Source organism: Microcebus murinus, chromosome 12 (assembly GCF_040939455.1).
Source record: "Microcebus murinus isolate Inina chromosome 12, M.murinus_Inina_mat1.0, whole genome shotgun sequence".
Lineage (NCBI taxonomy): Eukaryota > Metazoa > Chordata > Mammalia > Primates > Cheirogaleidae > Microcebus > Microcebus murinus.
In genome coordinates, this window is record NC_134115.1 from 11,785,261 (window position 1) to 11,807,198 (window position 21,938).

Here is a 21,938-nt window from a genome sequence, read left to right on the forward strand (position 1 = left end):
CTGAATCTTGAGCAAGACAAATAAAAATAAATCCACATTCAGACACATTAAGTGAAATTGTAGAATATCAAAGGTAAAAAAAAAAAAAGCAGCCAGGGAGAAAAAACAGATACATATCAAGAAGTGCATGCTAATAATAAACTTCTTATCAGCCAAAAGACATGCCAGAATATAGTAGAGTAATATATTCAATGTACTAAATGAAAATAATTGTCAATAAAAAGTCTACACTTAGTCAAGTGATCATTCAATAATGAGGATGTAATAAAGACATTTTCAGGCCAGGCGTGGTGGCTCACGCCTATAATCCTAGCACTCTGGGAGGCCGAGGCAGGAGGATCGCTTGAGGTCAGGAGTTCAAGACCAGCCTGAAGAAGAGTGAGACCCTGTGTCTACTAAAAATAGAAAGAAATGATCTGGACAACTAAAAATACACAGAAAAAGTTAGCTGGGTATGGTGGTATGTGCCTGTAGTCCCAGCTACTCGGGAGGCTGAGGCAGGAGGATTGCCTGAGCCCAGGAATTTGAGGTTGCTATGAGCAAGGCTGATGCCACGGCACTCTACCCCGGGCAACAGAGTGAGACTCTGTCTCAAAAAAATAAATAAATAAAAATAAATAAATAAAATAAAGACATTTTCAAACATAAAGTGTTGAAAGAGTTTACTACTCATGGACTCCTCCTGCAAGAATTACTAAAGATATACTTAAAGGAAGTTGTGGCAGATTGTATTTTTCAAAAATGGCCATAACAGTATCTATCATCTTGTGTATTCTTTTACAATGTAACCTTGCTACCCCCACATCAAAAGGTATAGTTTGATCCCCTCTCCTTGAAGGTGGCCTTATGACCCTTCTCTTGAAACCAGTGAATGTGGTGGAAGTGATAACCATGTTGACTTTTGAGGCTAGGTCAGAAAAGGCCATGTAGTTGAAGGAGTGAAGAACATGCTATCCCCAAATATGCCAGATTGGTATATTGATTATTTCGAGTTAAAACATTACAGAACTTACAGTTTCAGAAAGGATGAGCTCCCCTGTCTCTTCTTGCATGCAGCAAATGATAAAGACTCCTCTGGGACAGGTAACCTCTCCATACCAGGGCAAGAAAATAGCCCTTATCACCAGAGACTTGGAACTGGAGACTGCAGTGGACCTGAATGAACACACTTAATGAAGTAACCCTTATGTTCCCCTAGTTTTACACGCTCTATATGTCTCCTGATGACTCCTTTAGAAAATTTATGACCTTTAGCCAGATTTTCTTTGTCCTGTCACTTCTCAAATTTATTATTCTTTGTCTAAAATGTATAAAAGCATCTTGCTTTTGGCCACTTCTGTGGACTTCATTCTCTTGTGAAGATCCCTGTGTACATACAAAACTAATAAAATTTGTATACTTTTGTCTTGTTAATTGGCCTCATGTCAATTTGGTTTCTACATCCAGCTGAAGGGCCCACTATGAGCTAAAAGAGGGGCTGGAAGTGATCTCTGGCTCCCCTACACAACTTTCAACTGGTTCTTTGGGATGCTTGCTCCGAGGGCTTCCAGCTGCCATATAATATGTTTAACTTTTCTGAGACCTTAATGTTAAAGAGGCTCTGTGTAGCCACTCTGGTCATCAGACCCTCCAGATAAGCCCATCCTCCAACTGAGTACCACTGACCAGCGACACAGTCAAATTCATAAGACTCAGAAGAAAGATGGGCACGATGGCTCATGCCTGTAATCCCAGCACTTTGGGAAGTTGAGGCAGGAGGATTACTAGAGGCCAAGAGTTCATGACCTGCCTGAGCAACATAGCAATCCTAACCCTAACCTGAACCCAAACCCTGTCTCTACAAAAAAAGTAAAAAATTAGCCAGGCATGGTGGCATGTACCTGTAGTCCCAGCTACTTAGGAGGCTGACTGAAGCAGGAGAATCGTTTGAGCTTAGGAGTTTGAGGCTGCAGTGAGCTATGATTGTGCCATTGCACTCTAGTCTGGGTGACAGAGTGAGACCCCATCTCTTAAAAAAATGATGCAGAAGAATGTTCCAGCTGATTGTTACCCAACTTCCTGACCTACAGAATATAATAAAATGGTCGCTGTTTGAAGCTACAAGGTTAATTTGTCGTGCAGCAGCTGGAACAAAATTGAACCCAGAAGGAAGGAATGTTGTGAGTAAGGAAGCTGGTGAATATATTTATAAATACAAATAAATATTGATATTTTTTTAAAAGTTGGATGGTGTTGTTAAAAACAGTGTGATACTAAGATATTAGCAACAATAATATGGAAGGTGGTGTTCAGTGAGAAAGAGAGAAGATTGCTGATAAAACTTTTCAAGGTCCTTATATTCGGAAAGTTACTAGAGATTGACTAAGTAGGCATGTTAAAGAAAAGACATAGATTGTGTAAGTTATGAGATGGTAGAGGGAAAAACAGGAATGCAGAAAATTTCAAAAAGCAGAAAAGTAGGCCAGGAGTGGTGGCTCATGCCTATGATTGTAATACTCTGGGAGGCCAAGATGGGAGAGTCGCTTGAGGTCAGGAGTTCAAGACTAGCCTGAGCAAGAATGAGACCCCATCTCTACTAAAAATAGAAAAAAATGAGCTGGATGGGGTGGCTTGCATCTATAATCTCAGCTACTCAGGAGGCTAAGGCAGGAGAATCACTTGAGCTCAGGAGTTTGAGGTTGCAGTGAGCTATGATGATGCCACTGCACTCTAGCCTGGGCGCCACGGTGAGACTCTATCTCAAACAAAACAAAACAAAACTACAACAACAAAAAGAGCAGAAAAGTAAAGCTAAGAAGCAAAGAAAACCATGGTAGATAGAAAACACCAAAATAAGTTGGTTGAGACCAGTGCTATTACAACTGTAGTTGTAATAAACATAAAGAAATTAATTTCAGTTATTAAAAATAATTATATTTTAAGAAATCCAGCTAAATGTTATTTTAAAAAGACAGCCAAGGCAAAACAACCCAGAGAATTTATAAATAAAAATAAAGGGATAGAGAGGATGTACCAGGAAAAAACAAACCAAAAGAAAGTAGATGTAACAATATTAATATAAGGCAAAATGGAATTTCTAGGTATTATACACAGAAAATCTTGTACATGTGCACCAGGAGATGTGTACAAGGATGTTCATTGGAGGGTTATTCATAATAATGAAAAATTTAAAAGAACTTAAATATCTATCAGTAGGGAAATATATGGGTAAACTTTAGAATATTCATATGGGGACACTAAACATCAATTGAACGAGAAAGACTGGATCTATATACATCAACATGGCTATTTTTCAAAACCACTGAGTGAAAGAAGTAAGCTGAAGAATAACATGTCAATGTGATATTTTTAAACACAAAATAATACACTTGGACTTCTAAGTTTCCTTCTAATTCCGAAATTATTTTATTGAATTTCACAGCAATATGTTATGTTTCTATAACTGTTTGCATCTGAGTGTTTGAGGAATTGTGCCCAGAAACAGTGTATTTTGGCAAATAAACTGGCTGTCATTAAAAGTAATCAGTATATCCTAAAGAATGAACACACCTGGAATAGCAGAAAGCTGTTGTCCTCTGATCAAGTGATCTGTAGAGTTCAATATTAGTAACCATTCACAGTGTGCTTAATGCTGTAGAATAAGCACAAATATAAAAAATTTCTCCTTTCCCCTCAAGTTGCTTATAAGAAAAAGGATATGGCATAAAGAGGCACAAGTGTATTCTGAGAAGAAAAAATGAGATGGCTGGAGGAAGATAATTGTTAAGCAGTAATTTTCTACTAGACTGTAGAATGTAGCGAGCCAAAATCCCTGTTCTATAAGTAAATGATGAAGTCACAAATGCCTTTAGAGGCCAATCCCACAGGTATTTATTGAGAACCTACTGTGTAGAGGGTACTGTACTTAATATGGTTATGAACAAAAAGATTAATCAGGAGTCCCAAGGAGTTATAGAGCACTGGAGGATTGAGATAACTATACAATGAGGCAGTGTAAGTTGAGGGCCATGAGAATGATACACACTGCTCTGCAGCTTGCAGGAGAATGAAACTGTTTTCACTGGAGGGACTGGGAAGCAGAGGCTGTATCACACATTTATAAATGTGTGATTGAGAGTGGCAGGGCAGTTTCTCCTCTTTGCCATAGCTGTGGTTAGTATTTGATCCCCCCCGAAGAGAAATCTTACTGTACATTAATCCTTTTGAAGCCTTTAATGGTGCTGCTGAGAATCATTTAAACATTTGAAATACACACGGCGTAACACACTTAGTTTAGGGGCAGCAATGGTTAGCCACTGGGAAACTAACCATTGGTTTTGATAAAGGGGGCACTTTTATGTGTTATGGCTTATGACAGAAAATGGAAAAATGCTTCAGTGAGACAGGCTGGCATTTTAAATTGGAGCACAATAATAACCAAAAGTGCTGAAGTCAACGGACTGCTTAGAAATATGGTTTCCATTTGCTGAGAGAGGCCTTGCAAGGTGGCCACATACATGTGTTTGTAACCACAGTCAGTTCAGTTTTTCCTCAAATGTGGGACTGTGACCCTGATTGACGTCAGTGTCCTGTACTTGTAGAGAAAAGAGATTTAGGTCATCCACGAATCCAAGACAAGTAGAAAATAGGCAAATAAGCAATGAGTTATAATAGACCTACATATTACACGTAACTTAGGTCGGAAACCATGCAAAGGTGACAGTGCTCTTCTGAATCTTCTGGAGCTGGCTTCAAAATTCTCCCTTTCCCCACAAACCTATTAAAATAAGAATTAATTACCAGTCTGTACAACTTGAGGACAATAAAGAAGGAAATATGTAAGAGAGTCTTAAAGGTAACATTTGATTTATGACTTAGATAATACAAAGGAGATGGCCACCAGACCTGGAGGATGAGAATTCCAAGGAAAAACACCAGCAAGTGGAACACACTCTGTTCCTTACAAACAAACAGAGAAATGATGACCTTGGGCAAATTGCTTTACCACTCTGGGCCTCACTGTTTTCATTTGTAAAGTTAGAGGATTGGTTTGAGTGAGCCTGAAGGAATTTTTCAGCTCCAAAGTTCAATAAAATAAAGACTAGTTAAAATAGGCAACAGGGCCAAATGTAGTTTTTGTTTGTTTTTAAACACGGCAACCATAGGGGTGTTTGAAATATTAAGAGTAGATGGAATCATTGAGAGGCAGAAAATGTTGGCATGAGAAAAATGTCAAGTGAAATAAGGTTCAACTAAGTGGAAGGGTATGGTGTTGAGGGGAATGCTTCTTTCTCATTTCTGATGTTTACTTCTTTGTGGGGGAACTCAATTAGTGTAACACTCCTGGTCTCGGTGCCTTTACTTATTCTCAGGGAGGAAGGGTGACTTAGTCTGATAAATTTGGACAGAAGAGACTAGATATGCTCTGTTCTTCTTCTCCCTTTTGCTTTTGGGGAGCAATCCTGACCACAGAGAGCTTTTCACCTCTATTCTTCCAGGACATAACTGTTACCTGAAGGAGGCCACCTCCTCTTCTGGAAGCTTTGACCTGATCTAGAATCAGGTAAATTACCTGTGGGTAAATCTAAATTTGGGATTCAGTTTCCAGGTAACTTTGGCTCTCACAGTAAGCCATTGTCCAGTTTAGCCTTCATCGGTGATAAGGGTGATACTTTGGTCTGCCTTTGCCATATCTTCATCTTATTTTTCAGTAAATTCAGAATTTGTGTAGGAAACAAGTGTACTATTTATTTGGCTCTCTCAAGATCCCAAATGTTGGATTCAGGGGAACAAAATAAGCTTTCATAAGAAGTAATATTGCTCTGGGAGGCGGAGGTGGGCGGATTGTTTGAGCTCAGGAGTTCGAGACCAGCCTGTGCGAGAGTGAGACCCATCTCTACTAAAAATAGAAAGAAATTAGCCAAACAACTAAAAATATATAGAAAAAAATTAGCCGAGCATGGTGGCGCATGCCTGCAGTCCCAGCTTCTTGGGAGGCTGAGGCAGGAGGATCGCCTGAGCCCAGAAGTTTGAGGTTGCTGTGAGCTAGGCTGATGCCATGGCACTCTAGCCCAGGCCCTGTAGCCCAGGCACTCTAGCCCAGACTCTGTCTCAAAAAAAAAAAAAAAAAAAAAGAAGAAATAATATTGTTCTCTCTGAATCAGGTGAAGGCAAAAGTTATGAAGAACTAGAGATACTTTGGGGTATGATTGAGTTTCATAGATCCCAAATTATCTCAGTAAAGTAGGGGGCCAGATAATGAGCTGCAAAGGAGTTGGCAGGCACGTAATTGGAAGGTTAAAAGAAAAAAAGTTTAACAATTGCCTCTATGGAGAGAATACCAAAGAATCCACTAAAAAGAACCAAAGGATTGCTAGTCAGGGTGACAAACATTAAGCATTTAAAATACACACCACATAGCACATTTGTTTTAGAGGCAGCAGTGACTAGCCACGGGAAAACTAACCATTGCTTTTGGTGACCATGGTTTTAAGGCTGGTCTAAGGCAGCCTCATTCTCTGCTCCCAGGGACAAAAGTAGTGAAAATTGCTCTGTAGAACATATTTTATTCTTTTTTTTGAGACAGAGCCTCACTCTGTTACCCGGGCTAGAGTGCCATGGCGTCAACCTAGCTCACAGCAACCTCAGACTTCTGGGCTCTAGCGATCCTCCTGCCTCAGCCTCCCGAGTAGCTGGGACTATAGGCATGTGCCACCATGCCTGGCTAATTTTTTCTATATATTTTTAGTTGTTTGGCTAATTTCTTTCTATTTTTAGTAGAGATGGTGTCTCGCTTTTGCTGGGGTTGGTCTTGAATTCCTGAGCTCAAACTATCCAACCACCTCGGCCTCCCAGAGTGCTGGGATTACAGGCGTGAGCCACCGTGCCCAGCCGTTTTTTCTTTTCATTTCTTTTTTTAAACAGAGTCTCACTTTGTTGCCTGGGCTAGAGTGCCGTGGCATCAGCCTAGCTCACAGCAATTCCTGGGCTCAAGCGATCCTTCTGCCTCAGCCTCCCAAGAAGCTGGGACTACAGGCATGCACCACCATGCCCGGCTAATTTTTTTTGTATATTTTTAGTTGTCCAGGTAATTTCTTTTTGGGTTTTTTTTTTTTTTTTTTTTTTGGTAGAGACGGGGTCTTGCTCTTGCTCAGGCTGGTCTCTGAACTACTGAGCTCAAAAACGATCTGCTGGCCTTGGCCTCCCAGAGTGCTAGGATAACAGGCATGAGCCACCATGTCCGGCCTATTTTATTCTTAAGTTATATACATTTTCAGAAGTAAGTGAATCTATTAGGGTTAGACAATAAATGGTTATATCTATATTGTTATAAATGCTGAACTGTTTTTCTTCAAGTATGATAGTTTAGACAGCCACTGAATGGATCCTTGTCTTAGTCGATTCAGGCTCGTTCGTGCGCTCAAACGCGCTCTCTCTCTCTCTCTCTCTCTCTCTCTCTCTCTCTCTCTCTCTCTCTCTCTGTGTGTGTGTGTGTGTTTCAGGATTTTTTTTTATTAAACAGGTTTCTAACAAATGTGCAATCAAAATACTGCATGTTAGCAGCCCAAATTTATTGAAGGTTATTATTCATTTCCTGACAGGTCAGGAAAGAAAATACCATGGCTTATCCCCTGTGCCTATTGACTTTTCTAGGACCAAGGGAAGTACCAGCTTTTCCATAAAGTAATTGCAAACTATTCTTTGCATCCTTGATTTCTCTGTACATTTGTTGCACTTTAAGTATACCACATACAGTGTGGTGGAGGAGGGAGCAAAGAACAGGGAAGGATTTCCGGAGGTAGGTGCACTTGAACTGGGGCGTGGAGGAAAAACAGGATTTGGCAGGTGGATATGGGAGGTGGGAGCCAGGAGCACTCTGTGTATGGCACATGGCTGAGTCCAAAAGGCAGGGAGACCTGGAGTCAGGTCATCTTTAGGGAGCAGTTTCTTGAGCAGGTCCTTTGGCTAGAGGACTAGGATGCAAGGGAAGTATCTCCGTGATTGAGAAAATATCTCAAAACCAGGTTGTACAAGGCTCTAGGAGGCCAGATGTTTTAAGGTAAGGTGAGATTGTGATTAGGAAATAGCCTGTGGAGAGGTAGAAACTGAAGAGTTAATAGGGCTGATTGTTGGAAAGAGATTCTAGAAGGAAAGGGCATAATAAGGGGTCTAGTAGAGAGGCAGATAAAGTTGGAAGGGAAGTGAGGAGAAGTTAAACAGAATAGAAAAAGAGGGCTTAATTTATTTGAAAAATCAAGTAATGCTGTTTTGTAGTTGATAAAAGAATGCCTCCTAATATTTAGAAATACAAAAATTATTTTACATATATCTACTCTGTCAGAGTTTTTATTTCTTTTTCCCTGCCATTTCTTTTTCAGTTTTGCTAAAAGAATAAAAAAAGAACAGCATATGCTGAAAGAAATTAGGTACACAACAGGGACTGAAATAATTTGAAATAATTTTCCTTTTAGCCAGATTGCTATTATATAATAAGAATACATTTTGATTCAGAACTTTTATGAAGAACTTGTGCATTTTATTATAACATCTGTTTCTACATTTTAATTTCTCTGCTTCCTTTTATAGGTATTTGCATGCTTTTTTTTTCCAAATGAGAAGACCTTTTGTTTGCCACAAGAAGGCTATTATCCAGAATGTTAATGGGTTTTCAACTATTAAGATGTAATGATATACCTTGAGTATTTAACTATAAATTTGAAAAATCTCCGTGAACAATCTCAAAGGAATAACTTAGAATGCACTCCTGGTAAATTGGCTCATTTTCCCGTAATTTACTGGAAGTGCTGATATAAGAGCAGTCCTAATGTGAAAAGTACATTAATCCCTGGAGTTACATTGTATGTATTAAATTATTACTCTCAAAGAATAAAATGTATGAGGCCATTTAGCCTTCATTCACACTTGTTACTTAGAATCACAGTAGAGAAACAAATCACTTATCTTTTGATGCACAAAATTAGAAACAATACATTTAATATCTTTTAAAAGGAGGCACAGTGATGCTCAGTTACACTTTTGCATAACAATTTCTCTTTTCCAAATGAGGACTGTTCTAGTTAGGAGCATGATTCTTCTGGCTTTGTGGAGGCCCATTTCATTCCATTGGTAATTGAAATATTTTTAGAAACTCATAATGCAGCTTTCTTTCACGTCAGTCAAAAAGATTAGTCTGCCTTCTAGCCATGAGCATCTAACCCATTGGGGGGTTATTTAAGGATGGTAGTCAACTTGCAGGAGTAGCAGTTGCAGGAGTATTTAGGTCTTATTTAGAATTTTGTCTAATTGTGCTTTTCTTTTTTGCCAGGTTACTGAAAGTTATGGAAACATAATTTTTGACATCAGTTGTTTTTTTGGAAAGCAGCCATTTATGATTCTGGAAGATTAAGGCAGATAGGAAGCCCCATTTGAGATTTTAGCAAAGCTCTCAAACAATAAACTATACCATGGACATTAAGCTGGACCCTTCCAGAGATGACCTGCCTCTCATGGCCAACACCAGCCACATACTTGTGAAGCACTATGTACTGGATTTACATGTGGATTTTGAAAGTCAAGTCATTGAGGGGACCATAGTGCTTTTCTTTGAGGATGGAAACCAATTCAAGAAAGGAAATAGCTCCACCCAGGAAGCCTGCCAATTGGAGTCAAATGAATCCTGCAAATTTAGGATGCCTGAATCCTGCCATATTCCTGTGACAAATGCAAGGACCTTCTCATCTAAAATGGAATATAATGATTTTGCAATTTCTAGTAAAGGTGAAAAAGATACTTCTGATAAAGATGGTAACCATGACAACCTGGAACAGGCTTCTGGGATTTCTAGCTCAAAGTACTGCTGTGACACAGGGAATCATGGGAGTGAGGATTTTTTGCTAGTGTTGGACTGCTGTGATTTATCTGTGTTAAAAGTTGAGGAGGTGGATGTTGCTGCTGTGCCAGGTATTGAACAATTTACAAGGTCTCCCAAGCTCACAGTTGCTTCTGAGGAGCTCAGGAATCAGATTGTACATGAACTTGTGACTCTGCCTGCAGATCGTTGGAGGGAGCAGTTAGACTACTATGCTCGCTGCAGCCGGGCTCCTGGCTGTGGGGAACTCTTCTTTGACACTGACACTTGGAGCTTACAGATCAGGAAGACAGGGGCTCAGACAGCTACTGACTTTCCTCATGCTATCAGGATATGGTACAAAACCAAACCCGAGGGGCAATCAGTTACATGGACTTCAGACCAGTGTGGCAGGTAGGTTATCTGAGTGCTCCACAGTCCCATGCCTATTAATCTTGCACACTGCAAGGATGTTCTCCGACAAGGGACCAACTTTGCAGAGATGCTCCTGTTTATTCTGTGACACTACCTAAATAGCCTCAAATCCTTAGGTCCATGGTGAAGCAGGGAAATTCCCAGGCCTGCTGAAACCTTAATAGGATTACTTCCCTTAAGTCAGGATGAAAAGATTACTTCATTAAGCCCCTTTATTTCTGAGTTAGGAGATTGAAAGTCACGCTTAATGATGAAATCCTGAGGCTACCTCTGTACTGAGATCTCTGCTAGCGACTTCTAGTGTTGTAGATGCGAGTGATGTGTGTCTGAGTGAATATTTTCTCAGAGTTCCTTCATAGTTCCCCTGAGAGAGTAGAGTGCGCAAAGTTGGGTTGGTGAGAAGCCTGGCAAAGTGCTTTCAAATAAAGCCAGCTCTGCTTTGTGACTTTCTTACTGTACCTGTCTCTTGGCAGCTATGCCTCCCTGGACTTTGTCAGTCGTTGTATAGGGTGAACCCCCAAAGCATTGAAAGATCTGTTGTGAGGGGTGTAATAGTCCTGCCGAGGCTGCATACTAGCTTCTGTGGATGTGATTCTTGGTATTTGGTACCAAGAAGACCCCCGGTTTTTAGTTCAAGAAGAAGGAATTGATGAGGCATCATTTTCTAGGGGGTACTATAGGCAGCCATCTGTCCTTTTCTTACTACCTTTCCTCTAACGGTTGTTCAGATTTTTTAAAATTGAGAATTTTAAAATCAAACCTTATTGATTCCTCATTATTTTACCTATTTCTTTCTGCTAACATACTGTGAATCAATATGGTAATTATTGCAGAGCTTGGAGGGAGGAATGTTGGTCTCTGCTGGCTGGATATGAGAGCCTTTTTTTGTAGCATTGGATTCCCTTTATTGAAGCAGTGGTCTTTGGCAGTTGCTTACATCACTTCCTCAACACCTCCCCCCAATAAAACCTTTTAGTTTTTTTTTTCAAAGCATTACTTTGACTTTGAGCTCTAATTATCCCATTCCTTGCCTCTAATCTTACCTCCTGCTCTGGTCTCCCACCCTGCTCAGAATGAGTTCACTTCCTGTCTTACTTCTGCAAGAATGTGAGGCAGCCCTTGGGAAATTGCAGGGTTGGTACTTACATCAGTAAAAAGCATAATGATTTATTTATAGAATAACTTATTAGATGTTCTTTGGAGATCATGAGGGAAAGAAACAGGTGTTCTTATTGTATCTTCACATTTTTTGAAATTATTAAAGATACGAATTTCAATAAAATTTAACAATATAGTGGTGAATATTTAACTGGGAAATTATAGTTTTTACACTCCAGATATTTCATTTTTGAACTAGAATAATGGGGAAAAAGAAACTATTGACATTATTTGAAAGAAATATTAGTAGCCTCAAACATGACTTTCTCCTAAGTGCTCACTATAAATAAAGAGATTAGACTTATGAATTGAATTATATGCAAAAGTGTTGAACAATAATGAGTTATGGATAAATGTTCATGTCTATAAAGAAACTAAAGAGGTCGTTGGGCACATTTTGCTCCTCCAAAGGGTGAATTTACTCTTGATATCTCCTTTTCTGATAATTCAGTAAAATGCATGATCACAGCAGCAGTTTAAACTGTATCCTTGGAAGTTTGTGATTATATGTTAGTATGTTAATATCATTTATGCACTCTTACAAGGATAAGAAATGTTATTTTTAAAAAGGAATTCTAGGAAAATGTTACTTTTAAAAGGAATTTAAAAAAGGAATTCTGTTATTTTTTAAAAATACGTTTTTTCTCTCTCTTTTTTCTTATTTTGGTGGGGGGAGATTTTATTATAGACAAGACCATCCACAATGGTCCCTGAATCTCTCTAAAGTCTCCCATGTGTTTAAGAACAAACGTAAGTATGTACTGGCAATTATTTGGATACGTTAAAGATTTTAAAATGACTAAGGATCCCAGGTTACTAGACAGAAATAATTCCTTAGTGATATGAGTGAATAGTAATTATCAAGATCACAATACTTTATGAATATAATTGTGTGAAAATAGAAAATTTTACAATTATGTGAAAAACATAATTAGGTAGAGCTTATTCTACCAGAGCATAGAGTCTACATTTATTAAAACCAAAACAGTTGCTACATATTTACGCTTGAATGGCGGAATATTACCAGTATAACTATTATAAATTTATCAGTCCTGGTGAGAACCTTTTTATTTCCATTTTACAGGTAAGAAAATTGAATAAAGCAACTGGAAGCTCCTAGAAAAATCTGTATCTCAAGTATGAAAAGGAGAGACTTTTGATCTTGGCTATGTTACTTATTGTATGCAAAGTTTTTAAGTACATTTGAAAGATGAATTTATCATATTAGCTTTCAGTAAATTTCTATTTTTAAACAAGAGATTAGACAGAAACTTTTAAAAAATCTCTAAATTGGTAACTTAGCTTTCAAGTTCCATCTGTGACTTCTCCCCTTCCCACCCTCACCTACCCTGGCTGAGAATAAAACTTAAATCACTTTGTTTGATAATAAATAAATAATCATTTAGAAGGTTGCATGATCTCAGGATAGAATGAAAAATGTGACACAACAGGCTAACTATATTATAAATATATGGAACACCCTCATCAAAGGGGGTAGGAGGAAAGTCCTAAGTAACTTTGGGAATGAGTAGAGTCTGTAAAACTAAAGGCAAAAGGAACTGTACATAAATACTGCAGTTTAGTTGATAAAATTGTTTCCTAAGGGGGTACAGGTTTATAATTCTGGTACCACACTTACATGTGTTCTGAAGTTGAGCAACTAAGTAATTGGATGGCAGATGGTAGAAGCCAGGTTTCTCACTTTTGAAGTGGGAGGTTACAGGTAAGTGAGGGGAAGAGGCTAGAATGGTTCATACAGTAGTGGATTATAATTGGAGGTATCACAGTGAATTCATGTTTTGCTTAATTTAGATAGGGATGGTTGCATATAGAAATAATTACAGACAGGTGTGTTTCCATGGGTTAATATACCCGCATATATATCTTTGCTTGTTAGCTGCGAGGGTCCAGAAGTGAACATATCTAGCCCAGATCTTGGTTTCTAATATTCTCCAATAAAAGGAACCAGGGCTTCTTGGAGAATGGCTAGAACTAGTGCAGGAAATATACAAGATGAACATGGAACACATAACATCATAAAGTAAGGAAGCAGTCCAGCAGCAGCACAACCACCCACATGGTGGGGGTATGGCAAAGGGACAGGGAGCCATCTGAAAGAGCAAATGGCCAAAGCTGAGCAACAATATATATAAGGTACTTTTGGATGATAATCCAAAGTATAAAATAAATAGCCATGAGTCCAAGCTGACATAAATAAATGATTGAATAAACTTGAGAAAGTGTAGACAATTCTACCATGCAGAAGAATTCCAATTAAGTTATGTACATATTCCATCCTCAGGGAGGTGGAACATAACTCCTCACTCCTTAAGTGTAGACCACACGTAGTGACTCCCTTCCAAAGAGCACAGTGTGCAAGGGGGTTGGAGGAAATAACTTCACATTGGAGAAATCTGACAGTACTAACTCAGCAAGATGATCATGGTCCACATCAACAGTGATAAGTCATGTTGATAGTATGTACTCTTGGTATGATGTGATAAAAGTGTCATCTTCCCCTCAAAAGCTCTTAATGCTAATCTAATCATAAAAACCACCAGATTTATCCCAATTGAGGGACAATTGACACAACACCTGATCAATACTCCTTAAAACTGTGAAGTCAGCATAAATAAGCAAAGCCTAAGAAACTGTCACAGTCAAGAGGAGCCTAAGGAGATACGGTATCCTGAAATGGAAAAGGGACAGTCAACAAAAACTAAGGAAATCTGAATGAAGTCTGTATGTTAGTTAGTAATAAAGTGTTAGTATTGAGTCACTAATTGTGACCAATATAACATACTAATGTAATATGCCAATAATAGGGAAAATTGGGCATGGGGTATAGGCAACTCTATGTATTATCGTTGTGATTTTTAAAATAAATATAAAATTCTTCTAAAATAAAAAGTGTATTTAAAAAGACTTCAAGTTTGAGGGGAATGTATGATGGGTTTGATTTTTATATCAAATCATCAGGCATGGAGAAATATCTTTTAGAAGTGTTAAAATAAATGTTCCTACTGTATATTTAAAAAAAAAAAAAAAAAGACTTCAAGTTTGGAAAGAGGTCCCTATCTTTCTACCTTGAAATTCTCCTTTGCTTAGCTGTCCTCCCAATTTTACCAAGTGGCAATGTTCTCTAGAGAAGAAAATATATTTGAAGCTATAAAAGAGTATTTCTTCTAAATGTGAATAATTTCTTCCTCCTTATCATTCTGGTTCTAAAATGAAATATCTGGATATAGAAAACTCCATTTTCCTACCTTGGTCTAGCCATTTGGGGATTGTGCCAGCTCTTGAACCTAAATGCTCTTTCTTGCCTCCATCATTCAGATACTGGGTTGTAGTACAAATGTAGTACATACAAATGGTTGACAAAAGGAACACGTACATTCAATCTGATACAACATGCTTCTTGGAAAAGATGTTTACTTTTGAATAGTGTGTGTGTGTGTGTGTGTGTGCCTTTTAAAACATTTCAGTGAGAACAAGGACAGGGTTAAGAGTATGTAAATGTATTTTTACAAAGCTGTTAGAAAGGAATGAGACAATATCTTTTTGACTCTAGCTCCTCAATGTCCCTAAGAAAAAAACTTTAAAAATGGAAATGTTTGTGTGTTTTCTTCATTTTCCTTGCAGTTTTTTTTTTTTTTTTTTTTTTGCATTTTTTCCATTCTCTGGAATAAAATGTTATTTAAAACCAAAGCATTCTCTTTGGTAATCCATTCCCTTTTCCCTGAGGATCACTATAGTAGCTGTGGAAGCAGCCAGGTGATCTAGGAGATCTGGGCTTAAGCCGATGACATCACTGAGTATGAGTTGAATGGAGGGGAAATTCAGTTACATACAGCCAATTTATTAGAAAAACTACAATTATTTGGATTGGCATTAAAAATAAGAAAACTTACTGGGAAAATACATATGTTAAAGTAATATTAAAATTTAAACATTCATAAAGCACTGTGATTTTTCTTTGTTGTAGACAAAATCAGGATGAAGTTGGCAAAATAACAAGAACTACCTTTGTAGTTCTTATTCTTTTGTAGTTAAGACCAAGGAAGATGTTGACTTTTGAAGTATTTTTAGTTCAACATCAAACCTGGTTGTTAAAACATGCTTTTTCTCTCCATCGAATTAGTTTTATTGTTTTATATCTCATTATAAAGGAAAATTTTAAAATTAAAAGAATGAGCAGAAGATGTGTTGGAGGTTTCAGGTCTAAGAGAAACATTTCTACAATTAGTACCTTTTTTTTTTTTTTTCTTACTGGCTTCAAGAAACCCATACAAAATTTATGAGAACTGAAGTGGAAATATACATGAATTCTATAAATATCACTGTATAGCTGCAAAGGAAGAATCAATAATCCCAAACTTGAAAATGTTTGAAAGGGTCCATGTTTTAGCCTGTTTCTCCTTTTGCTGCACAGGCTATGTGTAACTCCATTTCCCAGAGTCCCAGTTGAGTCATCGTGGGAGAAAAGACAATGATGGACTGCCTTAATCCAAGCAAGTAGCCCAAACGACCAACCAAATAAAAAATGAATAACAAAATATCAACAGCACACAAATCACAGTGACCTGTATAAGCAAAAGCATAGTGTGTTCATAAGAACCTGGATGGAAAGAGCCAAGAGACCTGAGTACTAGCGAGAGATTTGCAGCTGACTAGCCATGTGACTTTAGATAAGTCACTTCACATCTCTGGAGCTTATTGTCCTCGTGTATAAAATAAGATTCCACGGGAGGATCTTCAGGTGTTGTCCACCTAGGTAATCCCATGCCCACAAAGGACTGCGGATGAGAAACACTCTCTTTTCATTTACAGACAGCAGAAGTGAATTTCTGACTGCGCAACTTACAGTCCTGTCCATTTTGTCTCTACACAAATCTTTCTTTTTGACTTTACACAAAATCTATCTTTCCAAGTCAGAGCAGCATTCTCCATGGACCTGCCATGTATTCAGCAGGATTGATGAATTCTGATTTTGGTAATTGTGCCACAAAATAGAATGATAGGAAGGAAGGTTGTGTGTATGTGAGAGAGAGAAAGAAAAAGAGCGCGAGTCATAGTTGACACTTCCTGTTTTAGTAGCTCTGGCTCTTGGTTTTTGTGGTACAAGAAAGCAAGAGGGTCGCTCACCTACAATGGAGACAGTAATCTAGGTTTAATGAGCACATGGGGTTGTAAAAAAGATTAGGTGCAAAAAGGAGAACACGTTGAAAGGAATTGGAGGAGACCTGAAGATTTTGTAACCCTAGGAAGCTTATAAAAGATCCTGATCCACTAAACTGTCATCTGTGGTCCCCGGCCCCCAGTGACCAAGTCAGTGCCTCATCAAGCCACACACATGGCCACAAAGTGCTCATTACCTCCAACCTGCTTCTCCTGGCAGCCTTCTGCCCAATCAATGAACTGTGATACCCGAGTCTCTGAAAAAGGGTGACTTGTAGGGAGCAGTAGCTGCAAATGGCTAGTCAGCTGCAAATCTCTTGCTAGTACTCAGGTCTCTTGGCTCTTTCCATCCAGGTTCTTCTGAACACACTACACTTTTGGTTATACAAGTCACTGTGATTTGTGTGCTGTTGATATTTTGTTATTCATTTTTTGTTTGGATGGACAGTAGCGGAGCCTAAAACATTTTAAAAATAAAAACAACCCCATTTTTTTCTGACTGCAAAAAGACAAATGCATAGATTGATCAACTGAAGAGACAGAAAATACATGGTTTGACTCAGCCCCCTATAAGTTTTCCTTTAGGGATGGTTCCTCCTTAAGGAGGCTGGCAAGCATGTTAGTGTTAGCTGACCTCTTACCTGGAAAGGCAGAGTTAGTATGTCTTGTCCTCATTTGACCACTCTGAACACACAGACATTTTACAAGAAGTTGAAGTAATTGTAATTCTGACAGATTCTTCCTCAGTTTAGAAATTCTTTAATGGCAGCAAGCCAGGGACCTGTCTCACACTATCTTACCCCATTTTTTCTTCTTTCTTTCATTGTCCTCTCATTCCCATGACTCCTGTGCAGTTAATCTGGGCTCCCTAAGGAGTCTCCCATGCAGATGGGTATCCCAGGCCATGTGAGATGAACCCTGGTGAGAGAAAGTTTTGCTTTGCATGCAGGAAAGAATTATTCGGTCTGGAAATAATGAAGTTATAAGCATCAGAGAATGTCCGGCTTGCATCTGCACATCTATCCCATAAACGTTTCAGCAACATGGCCGAGGTGCAAGGCTGTGCATGTCGAATAAACACAGCTGCATTTATTTCAGTGATTACATATTCAGATAAGTGCAGAGCCTGTTTATAAATGCACATAGATTTTCCTGCCTTCTGGGCGGGGGGTGTGGGGGGTGCTGGGTGGTTGAGCAGGGAATCCAGCCATGCACATAGTTCTCATTTGAATGTGCACGTGATGGGGGCCATCTTTACTCTTGCATCCCTACATAGGGAGAATGACATGACTCTGAAGACCCATTCTCCACGTGTTCAGATTCCACCACTAGGGCTTTATCCACAGGATAAAGCTTTCACTCTGTTAAAATATAGTTACCTAACTATAAATTGTTTGGGGGTATTTGCACTGTTACATGAGACATACATAGGTTATCAGGTTGTAAAAGATCAAAAGGCCTTTGGTTATAAAGACTCTAAGTCACGGACACTTGTTTTTGGCATGTTGAGAAGGGAGGAGTAAGCCTGCAGCTGAGAAAGAACAAATGGCCAAGAAAGGATTAGGCTGGGAGCACAAAGAGAATTTACATTTTCAAGAAGTTTGTCCTACCTGGGACCTCCCTTTTATGTGATTGTTTTCCTATTTATGAAATATTCCAATAAGAAAGTGATTGAGTCTCCTATCAGACATGGGTATATTTATGGGTGTATCTTTTAGATTAATGACTTGATCTGCATGTTCAGAGTTATAGCCTTGGATACCAAGTGGTGTTACCGGGTTACAGTGGCAGGAGTCAGCTGGCAGAAGCCAGAGTCACAGCAGGGACTGTCCGGTGGGAGATGGGACCACAGAGGAGACTCAGGCGCACTGAAGCTACCAAAGGAAGCAGGGAGAGAAGTAATACCTTGTTTCTTGCCAAATCCTGCTTTCAAATTTTCCACCAGTGCCCCCCATTGGCCAATCCTAACAGGAAGCCAGAAGACAAGGAAGCTAGGAAGAAAATACCATTCAGACTTTAGCAGAAAAGATACTCTGGCCATGTTAAGAGGAGGGTAGGAACGGAGAATATGAGGACATTGGGGGGTGGTTGGCGGTGAGAGCTTCTTAGGGGCCTGGCTAGATAACTAAACCCCCTCAACGGGAGAGTTCAGGTGCCCAGATGCCAAATGGCAGAAAGAGCCTTCAAGAGGATTATAGGAAGAATCAGAACAAACCTCTAGAACAAAATGTCTAGAGCTAGATAGAGAGGACATAATACTGAATTGGGGAGGGAAGGTTGGAGACAACATGCTGATTTCTTTTTGAGACAGAGTTTTACTCTGTTGCCCCGGCTAGAGTGCCGTGGCATCAGCCTAGCTCACAGCAACCTCAAACTCCTGGGCTCAAGCCATCCTTCTTTCTCAGCCTCCCGAGTAGCTGGGACTACAGGCATGCACCACTATGCCCGGCTAATTTTTTCTATTTTTGGTAGAGACGGGCTCTCACTCTTGCTCAGGCTGGTCTTGAACTCCTGAGCTCAAACGATCCACTTGCCTCGGCCTCCCAGAGTGCTAGGATTGCAGGTGTGAGCCACTGAGCCCAGCCAACATGCTGATTTTTAATCCAGTCAATGGAAGGGTTTCCTCTCCGACTCAAATCTGCCTGCAATATCAATACTTACAACTCATAAAATCATTATTCCCAAATTTTCTGAGGCAGGTCTGATTGCAGACTTTGGTCCCATTGTTGGACACTACACTGTTTGGGATTAGGAAAACACAATCTCTGTGTCCATAAAAGTATCCTCTGCTGTATGCTGTGTAAAGCCCTTTATGAACAAATGAAACACATGGGTACCCTCTTCCTATCTCCCTGTCCCTTCCTGAGCTTCCTTTCTTTTTTTTTTTTTTTTTTTTTTGGGGGGGGCCAAACCACGTGGCTTTATTATACACTCGTGGACGAGGTTCTGGGGCCCCAAGAGCAGGGGCCCCGGAAGTCGCCCTTCCTTTCTTGTTTAATAGCTTTACCATCCATCTTTGTTACTTGAGCCAGAAACCTCAGAAAATTCTGTGTTAGTTATCTGGCTGCATAACAAATTATCCCCAAATTTAGCAGCTTAAAAGAATAAACATTTACACAGTTTCTGAGGGTCAAGAATCCTGGAGCAGCTTCAATGGGCCATCCTGGCTCAGGATGTCTCACGAGGTTTCTGTCAAGCAGTGGCTGGGGCTATGGGCATCTCAAGTCTTGACTAGAGCTGGAAAACTTCTTCCATCATCACATGGTGGTTGAAGGCCTTAGTTCCTCACTGACTGTTGGTCAGAAATCTCCATTCCTTACCACGTGGGCCCCTCCCTAGGCTGCCTGAGTGTCTTCATGACAGGGCAGCTGGGTTTCCCTAGAGCAAATGATGGGAGAGAAAGAGGGAAGAGGACTTCTGAGGTGAAAACCACAGATTTTAAATAGTCTAATCTCAGAAGTGACATGCCATTACTTCCGCCATATCCTACTGGTCACACTGACCAACCCTAGTACAGTGTGCGAGGAGACTCCACAAGGGTACAAATACCAAGAGGCAGGGTTATTGGAGGCCATCTTGGAAGCTGGCTACCTCAAAGAGGTCTTCTTTTCCTTCTCCCTCTTCAGCAAATCACTAAGACCTTCTGAGTCTTTCTCTACAGTGTTTCTGAGATATGACCTCATCTAAAATCCAATTGTTTCTTCAGGGAAGAGATGTGGAGGCTGATGGAGGAAGCCTTGGGGACCACATACATAAGGGTGCAGGTGGATGCATAGTAATATGCTAGCATGGCTTCCAACCCAACCTTACAAGGAGGGGAGCAACATCTTGGCAAGCCAGAATTTTGGGAAGGATTTGTTCCCTGTGCAGGCAAGGGAAGACCTGTAACACTAGAGTCATCCTAGGCAAGTGAGGTGCACAGATACTTTCAGACTTGGCCTAAGAACCTTAAGAGTTCAGACCACAATTATAAGGTCAGCTCCCCTGTGCATGAGACAGAGAGAGTCTTAGGAGCTCTGTAGGCAAGAACCTGTCACTTTCTTGTAAGCATTGCAAGTAGGTTTACCTGCACAAGTCTATGTAGATTGGAAGTGGCTTCCTGGAGCTCTTGAACTAAGAAAAATTGTGTGGTCCATTCTGATTCAGTGGAAAAGGAAACCTTAATTCTCAATGTCTGCTATTTGGCCAGTGGAAATACACCCCTTTTCCACTGAAGATACTTTTCCTTCTTGGGACCCTTCTCTAAGATGAGCTTTTTGGGGAAAAAATGAAACAATAGGTAGAATTTTGGGAGCTGGGTGTGCCTTGACCCCACCTACCTGAGCTATTTGAGCTGCTACAGGATCTCTCCCACCATCATTGCACCTGGGAGGAGGTGAGCTCTAGCAGTCTCCCTCATTAGGTTCTTAACCACTTTGGTACAAGCGTCGACTATAGTCGACAGCCACAGATGAACATGCACAGCCCAGTGTTGACTTTAGCTGATAGCTGTGATATGAAGGTGCACAGCCGAGCATCAACTTTAGCATTAATAACAAAACTTCTACGACAGCACTCCAAATTGAGGCAACACAACCCTTGTACTGCATCAGAAAATCTCATGTGTTTTAGAGAAAGACATTTTCCAGCACCTTACAATAGTGATAAAACAAAAAGGAAAAATCCATTAAGAAGATGTATTGTATGTTCAAAATATAATAAAAGGCGTAGTACTAGATACTATTGTAAACATTAAATTGTTTACAATTTAATGTTTACAATAGTATCTAGTACTCATTTTACCTGTGACTCAGAGAGGTCAAGGGACTTTCCCACAGTCATTTAATAAGTTGGCAACCCAGCTAGGACCAAAATCTTCTGACTTTCTTATCTTTCCTGGTCTCATGTCAAACCTGTGAGTTATCATGGCATGTAGACTAGTAGGATAAGCATACTGCAGCTGCCTGTTTGCGTTAAGATTGATTTTCTGCTCTTATTATGATCTCTAAATGACAAGGAACTTCATTTCCCAGGCTCTCTTGTCTTCTAGCCTCCTGTCAGGATTGGCCAATGGGGGCCACTGGTGGAAGACTTGAGAGCAGGACTTGGTAAGAAACAAGGTATTACTTCTCCTCTCCCTGCTTCCTTTGGTAGCTTCAGTGCGGCTGGGTCTCCTCTGTGGTCCCATCTCCCACTGGACAGTCCCTGCTGTGACTCTGGCTTCTGCCAGCTGACTCCTGCCAGTGTAACCCGGTAACACCAGCTCCTCTTGTCCTAGAGGTCGCAGCGGCTTACTGCTGTGGCTGATCTCTGGGTGGCCTGGCTGTCCCCTGATTGGTTTCTCAGCTCTTCTATCATTTTG

General features: G+C 39.9%; 2 protein-coding genes across 10 annotated transcripts in view; one reads left to right on the plus strand and one right to left on the minus strand.

The window, feature by feature from the left end:
* CTSV (cathepsin V) overlaps nucleotides 1-21,938 on the minus strand; it is a 551,781-nt gene that overhangs the window by 284,384 nt on the left and 245,459 nt on the right. The gene's annotated exons all lie outside the window — the stretch shown is intronic.
* Nucleotides 1-21,938, plus strand: part of AOPEP (aminopeptidase O (putative)) — a 361,112-nt gene that overhangs the window by 28,657 nt on the left and 310,517 nt on the right. For all 9 annotated transcript variants that reach the window (XR_012922069.1, XM_076008542.1, XM_012748180.2 and 6 more), the window contains exon 2: nucleotides 9,305-10,240. Coding sequence is in view for 8 of the 9 variants with exons in the window: in XM_076008542.1 (XP_075864657.1) it covers nucleotides 9,444-10,240 (797 nt within the window). In the remaining variant the exon portion in view is untranslated. The remainder of the gene's footprint in view (nucleotides 1-9,304; nucleotides 10,241-21,938) is intronic.